This window comes from Thunnus albacares, chromosome 12 (genome assembly GCF_914725855.1).
Source record: "Thunnus albacares chromosome 12, fThuAlb1.1, whole genome shotgun sequence".
NCBI classification, from domain to species: Eukaryota; Metazoa; Chordata; class Actinopteri; order Scombriformes; family Scombridae; genus Thunnus; species Thunnus albacares.
The window spans coordinates 33,750,284-33,766,810 of NC_058117.1; the positions used below are offsets into that span (position 1 = coordinate 33,750,284).

Genomic DNA, 16,527 nt, shown 5'->3' on the forward strand with positions numbered 1-16,527 from the left:
GCCTCTGACTCCGTACTTCCGCTTCTTCATGGAGAAACGAGCCAAATACGCCAAAATCCACCCGGAGATGAGCAACCTGGACCTGACCAAGATCCTGTCCAAGAAGTACAAAGAGCTGCCGGACAAGAAGAAGGTGAGCACTGAGCGCGCTCCGCAGCCGCTCGCTGATTGGCTGTTTGTCTGTTTCACACGCTGATTAGTGAACAATAGTTAATAATATTAAAGTGTTGATTTATTTTCCTGCAGCAAAAGTACATCACAGAGTTCCAGCGAGAGAAAGAAGAGTTTGAGAAGAACATGGCTCGATTCAAGTGAGTCTCATCATTAATAATCAATCACCTGATAAAACCTGATCACTAAACTCACTTTCATTAATTCATGGACGCACGTTGCCATGGCAACGACTAAAAGAGGAGAGCTGAGAGGACAAACTGCCTTCAGCTGACTGACAGCAGGAAGGAACGACGGTGTTTGTAGTTATTGATTAATAAGTGATGATCCGGTTAATAACAGCGTCTCTGTCCAGTTCACCAGTCCTCCCACCATCCAGCGTCTGCTGGAGACGGAGCTGTCGCTGCCTGCTGATTGGCTGGAGCGGTGTGGCTCCGTGTGTTAACATGTTGATGAACAGACGCTGCTGTGTGTGACCCGCAGGGAGGATCATCCAGAACTCATCGAGGAGAGAAAGAAGTCCGACCTGCCGGAGAAACCCAAAACTCCTCAACAGCTGTGGTACAACCACGAGAAGAAGACCTACATGAAGCTCCACCCAGAGGTATCTGTAGAAACATATATATATATATATATATATATATATATATATATATATATATATATATATATATATATATATATATATATATATATATAAATATATAAATATGTCCCTTTCATGTATGAATCATTAAACCAGAGTCATATTTTATTGTTTATTTTTACTTTTAATTAAGTGAAACTTTTTTCATATATTATATTTAGACATGTGACACCTGCATCAACAGAGTAAAAAGTGATTCATGGAAATCAATATTATTATTATTATTATTATTTTATTACTAAGAGCAAATGGTATGAATACACACATTAAATAACAACAACAGTAGAGAGGATGTTTGACAAACACGTCATAGGCAGAATATATTTATTATTTATATTTAATAAATATATTATATTTGGTGCATAACGTCCACTGGAGCGGGCAGATGTAGGATGTAGGAAGTATTTCTAACATCTTATTTAATTGAAAAATATATTTTTTGCCTGTTTTTTTTCTCTGAGAGTAAAAGTATTTAACAGATATTCCTTCTTCCTCCTCCGCCGCCATGTTGAAGTTATGATTCAATGTCTCAAAATCACAGAGAGTCAAAAATGATATTCAGAGGGAACACTGGGGGTCCACCACCTGGTACTGGGACATCTGGGAACATTTGGGGACATTTGGGGACATTTGGGGACATTTGGGGACATTTGGGAACATTTGGGGACATTTGGGAACATTTGGGAACATTTGGGGACATTTGGGAACATTTGGGAACATTTGGGGACATTTGGGGACATTTGGGAACATTTGGGAACATTTGGGAACATTTGGGGACATTTGGGAACATTTGGGGACATTTGGGAACATTTGGGAACATTTGGGAACATTTGGGGACATTTGGGAACAGTTTTGCTCGTCTATGGCATCGTGTTTGTTGACAGGTGAGATTTGTCGTCAGTTACCGCCACAACAAACGCCGCGATTGGTCCAAACCACAAACAGCTGCTGGTTTAAATGTTTCATGCAGAAAAGTTTCTGTAATTTAACTAAACTGCAGCTCATAAATATTTCAGAGATTTGTTGGAATCACGTTAATTATTGTGATCACACTGTTCAGGTGTGTTGATGATGATGATGATGATGATGATGATGATGATGATGATGATGATGATGATGATGATGTGACTCCCGTTGTGCTTGCAGGTGAGTCAGAAGGAGCTGAAGGAGGCTCTGAGGAGACAGTGGTCCCAACTGTCCGACAAGAGGCGCCTCAAGTGGATCAGCAAGGCCCTGGAGCTGCAGAAGGACTACGAGGTACCAGAACCAGAACTGAAATATTCTGTAGTTTCACTGTGTATCTCAGTGTCTGATGTGTGCGTGCGTGTGCGTGTGCGTGTGTGTGTGTGCGTGCGTGCGCGTGTGTGTGTGTGTAGGACAGTATGAGAGCGTATCATGAAGCTCATCCCGACGTGAACTCAGATGATCACGTCCGCTCCGTCCTCACCAAGGCAGAGAGACAGCTGAAGGACAAGTTCGATGGAAGGCCCACAAAACCACCACCGTGAGTCTTAATTAACACTCGACTAACGAGCACGACACTAATGAACAGGACACAAACAAGTTTGACACTAACGAGTTTGACACAATTAAATATGATGCTAACGAGCACTACACTAACAAATACAACACTAACGAGCTGAAGAACTTGATACTCGAGGTGCTGTCGGGTCGGACTCTAATAACCTGCTGAACAAGATACTAACGATCTGATGAACAGGAAACTGATCAGGTGACAAACAAGATGCTAGCAAGCTGATGGACACAATGCTAACAAATTTATTAACGGGATGCTAACGAGCCAGTGAAACTGAGACAGACAAGATGACGAACAGGATGCTAGTAATCTGGCTAACAGGATACTAACAAGATGATGAACAAGATAATAACAAACTGACAAACTGACACAGTAACACAAAAACACAATACTAGTGAGCTAGCAAACATGATGGAACATCTGTGTGTTTGTGGCTAGCAGAAAAGGCTAATGTTTTTGTGTTTTAGGCTAGCAGAAATGGCTAATGTTTTTGTGTTTTGGCTAGCAGAAATGGCTAATGTTTTTGTGTTTTAGGCTAGCAGAAAAGGCTAATGTTTTTCTGTTTTAGGCTAGCAGAAAAGGCTAATGTTTATGTGTTTTGGCTGGCAGAAAAGGCTAATGTTTTTGTGTTTTAGGCTAGCAGAAAAGGCTAATGTTTTTCTGTTTTAGGCTAGCAGAAAAGGCTAATGTTTTTCTGTTTTAGGCTAGCAGAAAAGGCTAATGTTTTTGTGTTTTAGGCTAGCAGAAAAGGCTAATGTTTATGTGTTTTGGCTGGCAGAAAAGGCTAATGTTTTTGTGTTTTAGGCTGGCAGAAATGGCTAATGTTTTTGTGTTTTAGGCTAGCAGAAAAGGCTAATGTTTTTCTGTTTTAGGCTAGCAGAAAAGGCTAATGTTTTTCTGTTTTAGGCTAGCAGAAAAGGCTAATGTTTTTCTGTTTTGGCTAGCAATGGCTACTCTCTGTACTGTGCGGAGCTGATGGTGAACATGAAGGATGTCCCCAGCACCGAGCGGATGGTGCTCTGCAGTAAACAGTGGAAAATGATGACACAGAAGGAGAAGGACATGTTTCAGAAACGGTGCGAGCAGGTCGGTATGAACATGCTAACATCACACCAGGATTCACCTCCTCTCTCTGTGAAAGCTGCTCTGACTCTGTATGTTTTTTCAGAAAAAGAAGCAGTACGACATCGACCTGCAGAGGTTTCTAGAGGTACGTGAATATGAGAGAATATTAGATACTAGCAGCAAACAAAGGATTGAATTAATAAAGTAATGCGGGTCGTTATTTATTCTCACATCAGATAATGCATCCATAAACTCAGCATTTAAGTACTAATTCTTCAAGAATTTAGTATCAATACAATACAAAACACTCTGTCATAGGCCTTCTTGTAGTCAATCCAGGCGGTGCACAGGTTGGTCTGCCTGGTCTTGCAGTCTTGGGTGACTGCTCTATCGACCAGTAGCTGGTGCTTAGCTCCCCTGGTATTACTACCAATTCCTTTCTGGGCCCTGCTCATGTATTGGGCCATGTGCCTATTCATCTTAGCTGCTCTGATGCCTGACAGGAACCTCCATGGTGTACAGAGGCAGGGTATTGGACGGTAGTTGGATGGGATCAAACCCTTCTGGGGGTCCTTCATGATCAGGACTGTCCGCTCATGGGTTAACCACTCTGGGTGGGTCCCATCCATCAGCAGCTGGTTCATATGTGCTGCCAGGCGTTCATGGAGTGCAGTTAGTTTGTTAAGCCAGTAGGTGTGGATCATGTCCAGGCCTGGTGCTGTCCAGCTCTTCATACCTGACACTCTGTCTTGGATGTCTGCCATTGTAACGGTTACTGGTCTGCTCTTAGATCCACTAGCCACTGCCTCCCTCTCCCATATGCTCTTCCAGTTTATATATATATATATTTACACTTCCACATACTCAGGTGTTTAACATCTCCACACATACATACAGTGTTTCTGTACTCACCTGCAATTATCCTGTTTAACTTTCTTACAGATACTCATGTCTATTGTGATGTGACTGTATACATTAGATACATGATACATATATACATTACAACTGAGAGAGAGTTTAAATGTAAATGTAAATATAGTGTAAATGTAAATATAGAGTATAAATGTAAATGTAAATATAGTGTAAATGTAAATATAGTATAATTGTTAATTACCACTTTAAAATCCTTAAAATGACATCATTAAAACTCTGTAAACGTTGTGTCTGAACCAGATGTTTCCTCCTTCACTGTAAAGTTGATGTCACACTGCCAGCTGAATACTGGACCACGATTGGCTCCAAACTAGTTGTGATGTCACAAATCCTGCTTGTAGTCCCGCCCCTAAAAGTCAAGTTTTCAATGAACTCAGAGAAACTTTCCTCCTTCAGCAGATGAATGAAAACAAACTGTAGAGAAGCTCAAACATGCAGCTGTAGGAGGAGGAAGAGGAACATGTTTCTGAGTGAAGGACTAAATGTTTCCAGCGGAGGCGGAGCCGCGTTCAGCTGCAGAGTCTCCAGTTTTTCATGTAGTTTGTTGTCCTGGTGTTTGCAGAGTCTGCCGGAGGAGGAACGAGACCGCGTCATGACCGAGGAGAAACTGGGCGGGTCCAAGCTGGGCGTGGCCACCAGCCCGCACAGAGCCAAGTCTCCTTCTGTTAAGGTCTCAACTCTCTTTCTTCCTCTTCACATCCATGAATATTGATGATTTTAGCACAAACACAAGGTCAAGGTCACTGTGACATTCAGAGTCTCCAGATATGACGAGTCTGGACACACGTGGATGTAAACTGAAACCTGACTGGCTGACGGAGGCGGGACTTCTAGTTTTTATTTATTTTTCACTCAGGAGCGCAGTCGGGAGGCTGAGCCAGAGACGTGGGTGTCCGCCGGAGCGCCAAAGGAGAGACGAGACGGGAAGAAGGCGGCGAAGCTTCCGGAGACGCCGAAAACCGCAGAAGAGATGTGGCAGCACAGCGTGATCGGAGACTATCTGGCGAAATACAGAGTGAGTTTAGTACCTGAAGCAGCAAGCGCAGTAAAAACTCTGCTGTTTCCTGTTAATCCTCTAAACGTCATGTGACTGGTTCCTCAGAGCGACCGCAGGAAGGCTCAGCAGGCGATGGAAGCGGCCTGGAAGTCCATGGAGAAGAAGGAGAAGATTCCTTGGATCAAGAAGGCAGCGGAGGACCAGAAACGTTACGAGGTTCAGTACCAGCGCTGCTCTGTGAGCCACGCCCCCAACTGACTAACCCCTCCCACCTCATGACTCCACCCACCACCAGATTCCCCCCACTAACTCCGGACTCCTCCCACTGATCCTGACTCCTCCCACTAACTCCTGACTCCTCCCACTAACTACTGACTCCTCCCAATAACTACTGACTCCTCCCAATAACTCCTGACTCCTCCCACTGATTCCTGACTCCTCCCACTAACTCCTGACTCCTCCCACTGATTCCTGACTCCTCCCACTAACTACTGACTCCTCCCAATAACTCATGACCCCTCCCACTAATTCCGGACTCCTCCCACTAATTCCTGACTCCTCCTGACTCCTGACTCCTGACTCCTGACTCCTGTCTCCTCCTGACTCCTGACTCCTGACTCCTCCTGACTCCTGACTCCTCCTGACTCCTGTCTCCTCCTGACTCCTGTCTCCTCCTGACTCCTGACTCCTCCTGACTCCTGCTACCTCCTCCTCCGGGCAGCTGGTGTGTGTTCAGTAGTTCTCCGTCTCTCCTGCAGAGAGAGCTGTTGGAGATGAGGGCGCCGCCGGCAGCTCAGAGTCAGAGGAAACCCAAGTTTGACGGAGAACCAAAGAAACCTCCAGTGTGAGTAAAGGATCCAGATTCAGATTTGAGGAGGTGGAAACTTTATTTTTATTTATTAAAGTGTTAAAACTGCTCATTAATGTTCAGTTGATGAATTGATTAATAGCTGCAGCAGTTAATGTGTGAACTGTTTACTTCCTGTCTATTTCAAACTTAAAGCTTTTATGTAAGCCCCTCCCTCTGCTGGTCTCGTCCAATAGGAGCGGGTATCAGATGTTCTCCCAGGAGCTGCTGACCAACGGCGAGCTGAACCACTTCAGCCTGAAGGAGCGGATGGTGGAGATCGGCAAGCGGTGGCACAAACTGACCCAGAGTCAGAAGGACAAGTACAAGAAGCTGGTGGAGGAGCAGCAGGTGGAGTACAAGGCCGAGCTGGAGGCCTGGGTCAAGGTACCTGCCGCACTCTGAGCATCACACTGTGGCCGCAGCAACCAGAGATCTGGAGAGCACACCAGTTCACACTAGAGCCGCCATGTTTTCAAAAAGTCACGTTTGAACAAATTCAAACTTACAAGTAATTCTGTTAAATTAATTTGAACTTGTTTTCCATAATGTGTCAGATATAGAATGAACTGTGTGATGTCATACAGCTGCTGGTTTGACTCCGTGTGAACCAGCTGCTGGTTGGACTCCGCGTGAACCAGCTGCTGGTTGGACTCCGCGTGAACCAGCTGCTGGTTTGACTCCGCGTGAACCAGCTGCTGGTTGGACTCCGCGTGAACCAGCTGCTGGTTGGACTCCGTGTGAACCAGCTGCTGGTTGGACTCCGCGTGAACCAGCTGCTGGTTGGACTCCGCGTGAACCAGCTGCTGGTTGGACTCCGTGTGAACCAGCTGCTGGTTGGACTCGGTGTGAACCAGCTGCTGGTTTGACTCGGTGTGAACCAGCTGCTGGTTTGACTCGGCGTGAACCAGCTGCTGGTTTGACTCGGCGTGAACCAGCTGCTGGTTGGACTCGGCGTGAACCAGCTGCTGGTTGGACTCGGCGTGAACCAGCTGCTGGTTGGACTCGGCGTGAACCAGCTGCTGGTTGGACTCGGTGTGAACCAGCTGCTGGTTGGACTCGGTGTGAACCAGCTGCTGGTTGGACTCGGTGTGAACCAGCTGCTGGTTGGACTCGGTGTGAACCAGCTGCTGGTTGGACTCGGTGTGAACCAGCTGCTGGTTGGACTCGGTGTGAACCAGCTGCTGGTTGGACTCGGTGTGAACCAGCTGCTGGTTGGACTCGGTGTGAACCAGCTGCTGGTTTGACTCCGTGTGAACCAGCTGCTGGTTTGACTCCGTGTGAACCAGCTGCTGGTTGGACTCTTTGTGAACCAGCTGCTGGTTGGACTCCGCGTGAACCAGCTGCTGGTTTGACTCCGCGTGAACCAGCTGCTGGTTGGACTCCGCGTGAACCAGCTGCTGGTTGGACTCCGCGTGAACCAGCTGCTGGTTTGACTCCGCGTGAACCAGCTGCTGGTTGGACTCCGCGTGAACCAGCTGCTGGTTGGACTCCGCGTGAACCAGCTGCTGGTTTGACTCCGCGTGAACCAGCTGCTGGTTGGACTCCGTGTGAACCAGCTGCTGGTTGGACTCGGTGTGAACCAGCAGCTGGTTGGACTCGGTGTGAACCAGCTGCTGGTTGGACTCCGTGTGAACCAGCTGCTGGTTTGACTCGGTGTGAACCAGCTGCTGGTTGGACTCCGTGTGAACCAGCTGCTGGTTGGACTCGGTGTGAACCAGCTGCTGGTTTGACTCGGTGTGAACCAGCTGCTGGTTTGACTCGGTGTGAACCAGCTGCTGGTTGGACTCCGTGTGAACCAGCTGCTGGTTGGACTCGGTGTGAACCAGCTGCTGGTTGGACTCCGTGTGAACCAGCTGCTGGTTGGACTCGGTGTGAACCAGCTGCTGGTTGGACTCGGTGTGAACCAGCTGCTGGTTGGACTCCGCGTGAACCAGCTGCTGGTTGGACTCCGCGTGAACCAGCTGCTGGTTTGACTCCGCGTGAACCAGCTGCTGGTTGGACTCCGCGTGAACCAGCTGCTGGTTTGACTCCGCGTGAACCAGCTGCTGGTTTGACTCGGTGTGAACCAGCTGCTGGTTGGACTCCGTGTGAACCAGCTGCTGGTTGGACTCGGTGTGAACCAGCAGCTGGTTGGACTCGGTGTGAACCAGCTGCTGGTTGGACTCGGTGTGAACCAGCTGCTGGTTTGACTCGGTGTGAACCAGCTGCTGGTTGGACTCCGTGTGAACCAGCTGCTGGTTGGACTCCGTGTGAACCAGCTGCTGGTTGGACTCCGTGTGAACCAGCTGCTGGTTGGACTCCGTGTGAACCAGCTGCTGGTTTGACTCCGTGTGAACCAGCTGCTGGTTTGACTCGGTGTGAACCAGCTGCTGGTTTGACTCGGTGTGAACCAGCTGCTGGTTGGACTCGGTGTGAACCAGCTGCTGGTTGGACTCCGTGTGAACCAGCTGCTGGTTGGACTCCGTGTGAACCAGCTGCTGGTTGGACTCCGTGTGAACCAGCTGCTGGTTGGACTCCGTGTGAACCAGCTGCTGGTTGGACTCCGTGTGAACCAGCTGCTGGTTGGACTCCGTGTGAACCAGCTGCTGGTTTGACTCCGTGTGAACCAGCTGCTGGTTTGACTCCGTGTGAACCAGCTGCTGGTTGGACTCCGTGTGAACCAGCTGCTGGTTGGACTCCGTGTGAACCAGCTGCTGGTTGGACTCCGTGTGAACCAGCTGCTGGTTTGACTCCGTGTGAACCAGCTGCTGGTTGGACTCCGCGTGAACCAGCTGCTGGTTGGACTCCGCGTGAACCAGCTGCTGGTTGGACTCCGCGTGAACCAGCTGCTGGTTGGACTCCGCGTGAACCAGCTGCTGGTTGGACTCGGTGTGAACCAGCTGCTGGTTGGACTCGGTGTGAACCAGCTGCTGGTTGGACTCGGTGTGAACCAGCTGCTGGTTGGACTCCGCGTGAACCAGCTGCTGGTTGGACTCCGCGTGAACCAGCTGCTGGTTTGACTCCGCGTGAACCAGCTGCTGGTTGGACTCCGCGTGAACCAGCTGCTGGTTGGACTCCGCGTGAACCAGCTGCTGGTTTGACTCCGCGTGAACCAGCTGCTGGTTTGACTCGGTGTGAACCAGCTGCTGGTTGGACTCCGTGTGAAGCAGCTGCTGGTTGGACTCGGTGTGAACCAGCAGCTGGTTGGACTCGGTGTGAACCAGCAGCTGGTTGGACTCCGTGTGAACCAGCTGCTGGTTGGACTCCGTGTGAACCAGCTGCTGGTTGGACTCCGTGTGAACCAGCTGCTGGTTTGACTCCGTGTGAACCAGCTGCTGGTTTGACTCCGTGTGAACCAGCTGCTGGTTGGACTCCGTGTGAACCAGCTGCTGGTTGGACTCCGTGTGAACCAGCTGCTGGTTGGACTCCGTGTGAACCAGCTGCTGGTTGGACTCCGTGTGAACCAGCTGCTGGTTGGACTCCGTGTGAACCAGCTGCTGGTTGGACTCCGTGTGAACCAGCTGCTGGTTGGACTCCGTGTGAACCAGCTGCTGGTTGGACTCCGTGTGAACCAGCTGCTGGTTGGACTCCGTGTGAACCAGCTGCTGGTTGGACTCCGCGTGAACCAGCTGCTGGTTGGACTCCGCGTGAACCAGCTGCTGGTTGGACTCCGCGTGAACCAGCTGCTGGTTGGACTCCGCGTGAACCAGCTGCTGGTTGGACTCCGCGTGAACCAGCTGCTGGTTGGACTCCGCGTGAACCAGCTGCTGGTTGGACTCGGTGTGAACCAGCTGCTGGTTGGACTCGGTCTGAACCAGCTGCTGGTTGGACTCGGTCTGAACCAGCTGCTGGTTGGACTCCGCGTGAACCAGCTGCTGGTTGGACTCCGCGTGAACCAGCTGCTGGTTTGACTCCGCGTGAACCAGCTGCTGGTTGGACTCCGCGTGAACCAGCTGCTGGTTGGACTCCGCGTGAACCAGCTGCTGGTTTGACTCCGCGTGAACCAGCTGCTGGTTTGACTCCGCGTGAACCAGCTGCTGGTTTGACTCGGTGTGAACCAGCTGCTGGTTGGACTCCGTGTGAAGCAGCTGCTGGTTGGACTCGGTGTGAACCAGCAGCTGGTTGGACTCGGTGTGAACCAGCTGCTGGTTGGACTCCGTGTGAACCAGCTGCTGGTTTGACTCGGTGTGAACCAGCTGCTGGTTGGACTCCGTGTGAACCAGCTGCTGGTTGGACTCCGTGTGAACCAGCTGCTGGTTGGACTCCGTGTGAACCAGCTGCTGGTTGGACTCGGTGTGAACCAGCTGCTGGTTTGACTCCGTGTGAACCAGCTGCTGGTTGGACTCGGTGTGAACCAGCTGCTGGTTGGACTCGGTGTGAACCAGCTGCTGGTTGGACTCCGTGTGAACCAGCTGCTGGTTGGACTCCGTGTGAACCAGCTGCTGGTTGGACTCGGTGTGAACCAGCTGCTGGTTTGACTCCGTGTGAACCAGCTGCTGGTTGGACTCGGTGTGAACCAGCTGCTGGTTGGACTCCGTGTGAACCAGCTGCTGGTTGGACTCCGTGTGAACCAGCTGCTGGTTGGACTCCGTGTGAACCAGCTGCTGGTTTGACTCCGTGTGAACCAGCTGCTGGTTTGACTCCGTGTGAACCAGCTGCTGGTTGGACTCCGTGTGAACCAGCTGCTGGTTGGACTCGGTGTGAACCAGCTGCTGGTTGGACTCCGTGTGAACCAGCTGCTGGTTTGACTCGGTGTGAACCAGCTGCTGGTTTGACTCGGTGTGAACCAGCTGCTGGTTGGACTCTTTGTGAACCAGCTGCTGAGTCTGTTGGGCAGCAGCTGCTTTTCACAAAGTTGGCAAACAGTCTGATCATCTGATCTTCACTTATTCGCTCAGTTTGATGGTGAAAGTAGAATCTTAAAGACGCCGTCTGCTGGATCACAAGACAAACTACTTCAGTCTGTATCAGTCTCTCTCTCCAGGATTTCACAGCTTTTATTTTTGTGATTATTGAGGCCAAAAATGTTTGATTCTGCAGCAGCTTTTCTCAAAAATTGTGATACAGTTTGCAATGTTTTATGTCTCTTTTTGTAGTGAAATTACAGGAATTGTGTAAAATTGAAAGCAAAGTAAAATAATGTGATTTATTTAAACTGGTACCAGTGAAGAGTCGTATGTAACGACTTCCTGCAGATCACAGAAACAACTATATTTCAGCTGAACATGAGAACCATGAGGACTCAACGTTCTATAAACAGAAAATACTGTACTTGAGTTCCATTTATAACCTTTATTAAATAAACTTTCAGCTAGTTGCCGCCACACCAAACGCCACGATTGGTCCAAACCACAAACAGCTGCTGATTCAGACGTTTATGCAGAAAAGTTGCTGCAATTTAACTAAACTGCAGCTCATAAATATTGTGGAGATTTCTTTAATTTGTATTAATTATTTTGATCACAAACTCACATTTTCCTGGAGGAAGTGATTACAGACGTTAAATTTTGAATTCAAACAAGTGATTATAGTTCAAATATTAAATTTCTCACCATGTTCGACTGAAAGTCACACAGAGATAAAATCTGATCAGTTACATTTATTAACTGTTTATTGATTGATTATCAACAATGAATATAAGAAATTATATTCAGGTTCAAACAGTAAGAACAGTGAACTGATATGTTTGTAATGTATATATGTAACATGTGAAAACTGAAGTTTTCATTCAGTTCTCGAGCTTTCAGCCACATCACATGGTCTTCAAGTGTGATTAATGTTTCCCTTTAGTTTCAGACAGCCTGATTCTTTCTTTCTCTGCCTCCTCTTCCTCAGTCTCTGTCTCCTCAGGATCGAGCCATCTACAAGGAGTTTTCCACCACGGTGAGTCATAACATCACCTTTCTGTTAAATTTAGTTTATTTATTTGATCATTTATTGAGTTGAGTTGAGGAGCTGACGGCCGATTCTTCTTTTCTCCACTGCTTTTCTTGGCAAGACCCACCCTACTCAGCCTCTGATTGGCTTACCCTTACCCTAACCCTAACCAATCTCCCCCCTTATGCCTTAACCTGACCAACCCAAGCAATTAAGGCAACAAGTACTAGCCAATCAGAGGCATGGTAGGGCGGGTCTTGCCAAGAAAAGCAGTGGGATCCATAATAATGCGGCTGAACTACCGCTAATACAACATAAGCTAACAGGACTAAGGGTAGAGCTAGCAGGACAATAGCAGGGTAAGCTAATAACGTTGGCATGATGTCATGATGAGTCATCAAAAAAGATTTAATTGTTTTACTGGAAGAAAAAAATAGATTTTCAGGTATAAATAATAATTCTGACTTTTAGAGGAGACGAACATCATGAGACATTTTACTGTCTTTAAGCTAACATGACGTTAGCAGCACTGAGCTAAAGCTGACAGTGAAACTGTCGGTGTTTTGTGTTCCGTCAGAAACGTCGCAGCACCACTAAAGCTCGCAGCAGCCCAGGAGCCAAAGTCCGAGTGACGGCGAAGAGCAAGGCGGGAGGCTCGAGAGCCGCAACGCCGGGGGTCGCAGTGAGCAAGAGGGCGATGGCGTACCGAGCCAAGGTAACACAATCAATAACACATAATCAGTCAATAACACACACACACACAGACAATCAATAACACACTACACACACTGAGAGACAAATCATGAAGCATTCTGAGGAAAAATAAATATAAAAATAATAAATCATGAAATTTATTAAATATATAAATAAATAGTAAGTGGATTTTTTTTTTAATTTCTCAACATTTTAATTGATTAGTTTTGTGAAGAAAAATTCAGTTAATGTTTTTTTGAGTTTCTGAACAAGTGATGTTTGTCTGAGGGAGCTGCTGTGATTGGTCGGTTGTTTTGTGTATTTGTTTTCCCTCAGCGCGGTCTGTCAGGCTGTGTTAGGCCCTCAGCGCGGTCTGTAAGGTTGTGTTAGGCCCTCAGCGCGGTCTGTCAGGCTGTGTTAGGCCCTCAGCGCGGTCTGTCAGGCTGTGTTAGGCCCTCAGCGCGGTCTGTCAGGTTGTGTTAGGCCCTCAGCGCGGTCTGTAAGGCTGTGTTAGGCCCTCAGCGCGGTCTGTCAGGCTGTGTGAAATCTCTATAAACAGATATCTGCATATGAATGCAGAATCTGTCGGCAACAGGACAAGATTCTGGTAGCGAATCGGTCTGGTTTCCGTTTGTAGTCCGTTTGTAGCCTGAGTCGTATTGACCAATCACGTTTGAGCGGGCTTTGGTTGCATGCAGGTTAACAGTTCGTGTGGAGAGTATGAGAGGTGGAAGACATTGGCTAAAACACAGTCTTGGCCAATAAGCTATCGTTTGACGATGATTTAGCTTTTTATTAGCTTTTTTTAAAAGTATCTGTGTTCATATGCAGATATGTTTATAGAGATTAGCTGAAATGTCGTCTGGACCATCTCAAGTCACTAATCAGACTTTAAACAACGATCGGAGCACAGAAGAGGAAGTCTGGGTTCTGATATACATTATCCATTAATACTGGCCAGACAGCAGACGGGTTCCCAGGTTGGGCTGTGTTAAACTAGTGTTCGGTGATAAGCCCTCAGTGCAGTCTGTCAGGCTGCATTAAGCCCTCAGTGCAGTTTGTCAGGCTGCATTAAGCCCTCAGTGCAGTCTGTCAGGCTCTGGAGATATACTTGCTTTTAACTACGCATTTGCATGTGCAAGATGGCTGCCTGGTATCCTGTGTCTGTGTGGAGCGCTGGTGGTGTGGAGGCAGTACAGGGGTGTGATGAGGTCAGGGGTCAATGATGAGGTCAGGGGTCAATGATGAGGTCAGGGGTCAACGGGCACGTCAGCAACAACAACAGCAGAAAGTTTTGAAGACAAGTTAATAGAACAAGTCTGCAGTCAGCAGCATCTGTACGACGCGTCGCTGCACAGCAACAAATATGTTTGTCAGAATACAGACATGCTTGATTTACTCACCATCTACGACGGCGCCGCTGTCTGCCGTCATCTGAATGAATGAAATAGTAACTTCCTGTTCTGTTCTAAGTTCTGTTTATACCCTCAGTTCTCTGTTCTCTGAATCCTCCAGGCAAGTATGTCAACGATTCATTCACGACACAGACGCTCGTCTACGTCAACATGTGGTTAAAAGCCCTCGGCGCGGTCTGTCAGGCTGCGTTAAGCCCTCGGCGCGGTCTGTCAGGCTGCGTTAAGCCCTCGGCGCGGTCTGTCAGGCTGTGTGTTACAGTGTCTGTCTGTCTGTCCGTCCTGCAGCAGGACATGTCCGACTCAGACGAGGAGGAGGAGAAGAGCGACTCGTCCGACTCTGATGAAGACGATGAGACGTCAGGAAGCAGCGACAGCGACGACGACGACGACGACGAGGTGAAAACAACAAAAACATTTTTTCACTCTGACGCAGAAACACGTGAAAAGTTTTGAACTGAAGCGTAAAAACAGAAACCGGTTCGGTTTAATGCTGCTCGACTCTGATTGGTGCTCAGAAGTTTGTGACATCACAAGACACAGAAATCTGTCATTAGAGCCAAAACGAGCTGACGGAGTCGTTAATAAACTGCAGCAGGTTCAGATGTTATTAATTATCAGAACAACACTTCGCTAATGTGTCGCAACTTGTAAACAAACTTCTATGTAAATTGTACATTTCTATCAATTTTTTATATTATTGTTTAGTCTTCAGTGATGATGTCATCATTGTTTTGATCTTTTCTGGTTTTATGTATGAATATTAATATTTATATTAATATTTATACATGCATTTATTCATACAGACAGACTGCAGAGACGCCGGTTTGTGATTGGCTCTGAGATGGTCAGCAGGTTTAAATGATGGCTTTTGTGTTCCTCAGAATGATGATGAAGACGATGAAGATGAAGATGACGAAGACCAGTCGTCCTCAGAAGAATCCAGTGACTCAGACTCGGACTAGCTCCGCCCCCTCCCCCTCATTGGAGAGGACAGGCTGTGCAGGCCACGCCTCCTCACATGCCAATCAATCCCGGCGGACCAATGAGAAGCGGTGATGTCACACTGCTGGGACGCTGGCCCCGCCCACCTCCCCTCTGAAGGGGGGCGGAGCCTGACGGAGCGTTTTGTTACCCGTGTGTTTGTTTTTGTTTTTTATGGAGTGTTTGTTGGTTTTTATCAGACGGACGTTTCAGAAGGGCGGAGACGGCGAGATGTTTTCTTTTTCCTGAGTGGGGGCGGGGTTTGTACAGAGTATGACAGGCAGGGGAGGGGCGGGGCCTATTGGTTGTCTTTAGTCACAGCTGAGGGAGGAGTCAGTGTTCAGCCTCCAATCAGCTGCCTGCCTGAGAAAATTATTAAAAAATAAATGCACTTTTTCTCATTTCTGTCTCTGAGTTTATTTTGTGACCCCGGTGACATCACTGTGACATCACTGTGACATCATCACTAGTGTCAACACGTTTCCTCTGAAGTTCCACATGGATTAGAAATATTAGACAAATCAATTTGACAAATCACTCACCTGTAACACACACACACACACACACTCACCTGTAACACACACACACTCACCTGTAACACACACACACACACACACACACACTCACCTGTAACACACACACACACACACACACTCACCTGTAACACACACACACACTCACCTGTAACACACACACACGCTCACCTGTAACACACACACACGCCCACCTGTAACACACACACACACACGCCCACCTGTAACACACACACACTCACCTGTAACACACACACACGCTCACCTGTAACACACACACACACTCACCTGTAACACACACACACACACCTGTAACACACACACACACACTCACCTGTAACACACACACACACACACCTGTAACACACACACACACACTCACCTGTAACACACACACACACGCTCACCTGTAACACACACACACACACGCCCACCTGTAACACACACACACTCACCTGTAACACACACACACACACACGCTCACCTGTAACACACACACACACTCACCTGTAACACACACACACACACCTGTAACACACACTCACTCACCTGTAACACACACACACGCTCACCTGTAACACACACACACACACCTGTAACACACACACACTCACCTGTAACACACACTCACACACTCACCTGTAACACACACACACACACTCACCTGTAACACACACTCACTCACCTGTAACACACACACACACACCTGTAACACACACACACACACTCACCTGTAACACACACACTCACCTGTAACACACACACACACACACACCTGTAAGACACACACACACACTCACCTGTAACACACACACACTCACCTGTAACACACACACACTCACCTGTAACA

The 16,527-nt window shown here is 48.1% G+C and overlaps 1 protein-coding gene across 5 annotated transcripts in view; it reads left to right on the forward strand.

The window, feature by feature from the left end:
• Window positions 1-15,545, forward strand: part of ubtfl (upstream binding transcription factor, like) — a 24,233-nt gene extending 8,688 nt beyond the window's left edge. For all 5 annotated transcript variants that reach the window (XM_044368149.1, XM_044368153.1, XM_044368150.1 and 2 more), the window contains 16 exons: window positions 1-133; window positions 247-311; window positions 655-775; window positions 1,964-2,074; window positions 2,194-2,321; window positions 3,299-3,440; window positions 3,523-3,564; window positions 4,915-5,022; window positions 5,209-5,367; window positions 5,455-5,565; window positions 6,108-6,193; window positions 6,394-6,583; window positions 12,014-12,061; window positions 12,633-12,770; window positions 14,449-14,559; window positions 15,045-15,545. The exon at window positions 1-133 is cut by the window's left edge and continues 23 nt beyond it. In XM_044368149.1, coding sequence (XP_044224084.1) covers window positions 1-133; window positions 247-311; window positions 655-775; window positions 1,964-2,074; window positions 2,194-2,321; window positions 3,299-3,440; window positions 3,523-3,564; window positions 4,915-5,022; window positions 5,209-5,367; window positions 5,455-5,565; window positions 6,108-6,193; window positions 6,394-6,583; window positions 12,014-12,061; window positions 12,633-12,770; window positions 14,449-14,559; window positions 15,045-15,125 — 1,774 coding nt within the window. In that variant the 3' untranslated portion in view covers window positions 15,126-15,545. The remainder of the gene's footprint in view (window positions 134-246; window positions 312-654; window positions 776-1,963; window positions 2,075-2,193; window positions 2,322-3,298; window positions 3,441-3,522; window positions 3,565-4,914; window positions 5,023-5,208; window positions 5,368-5,454; window positions 5,566-6,107; window positions 6,194-6,393; window positions 6,584-12,013; window positions 12,062-12,632; window positions 12,771-14,448; window positions 14,560-15,044) is intronic.
• The last annotated feature ends 982 nt before the right edge of the window (window positions 15,546-16,527 follow it).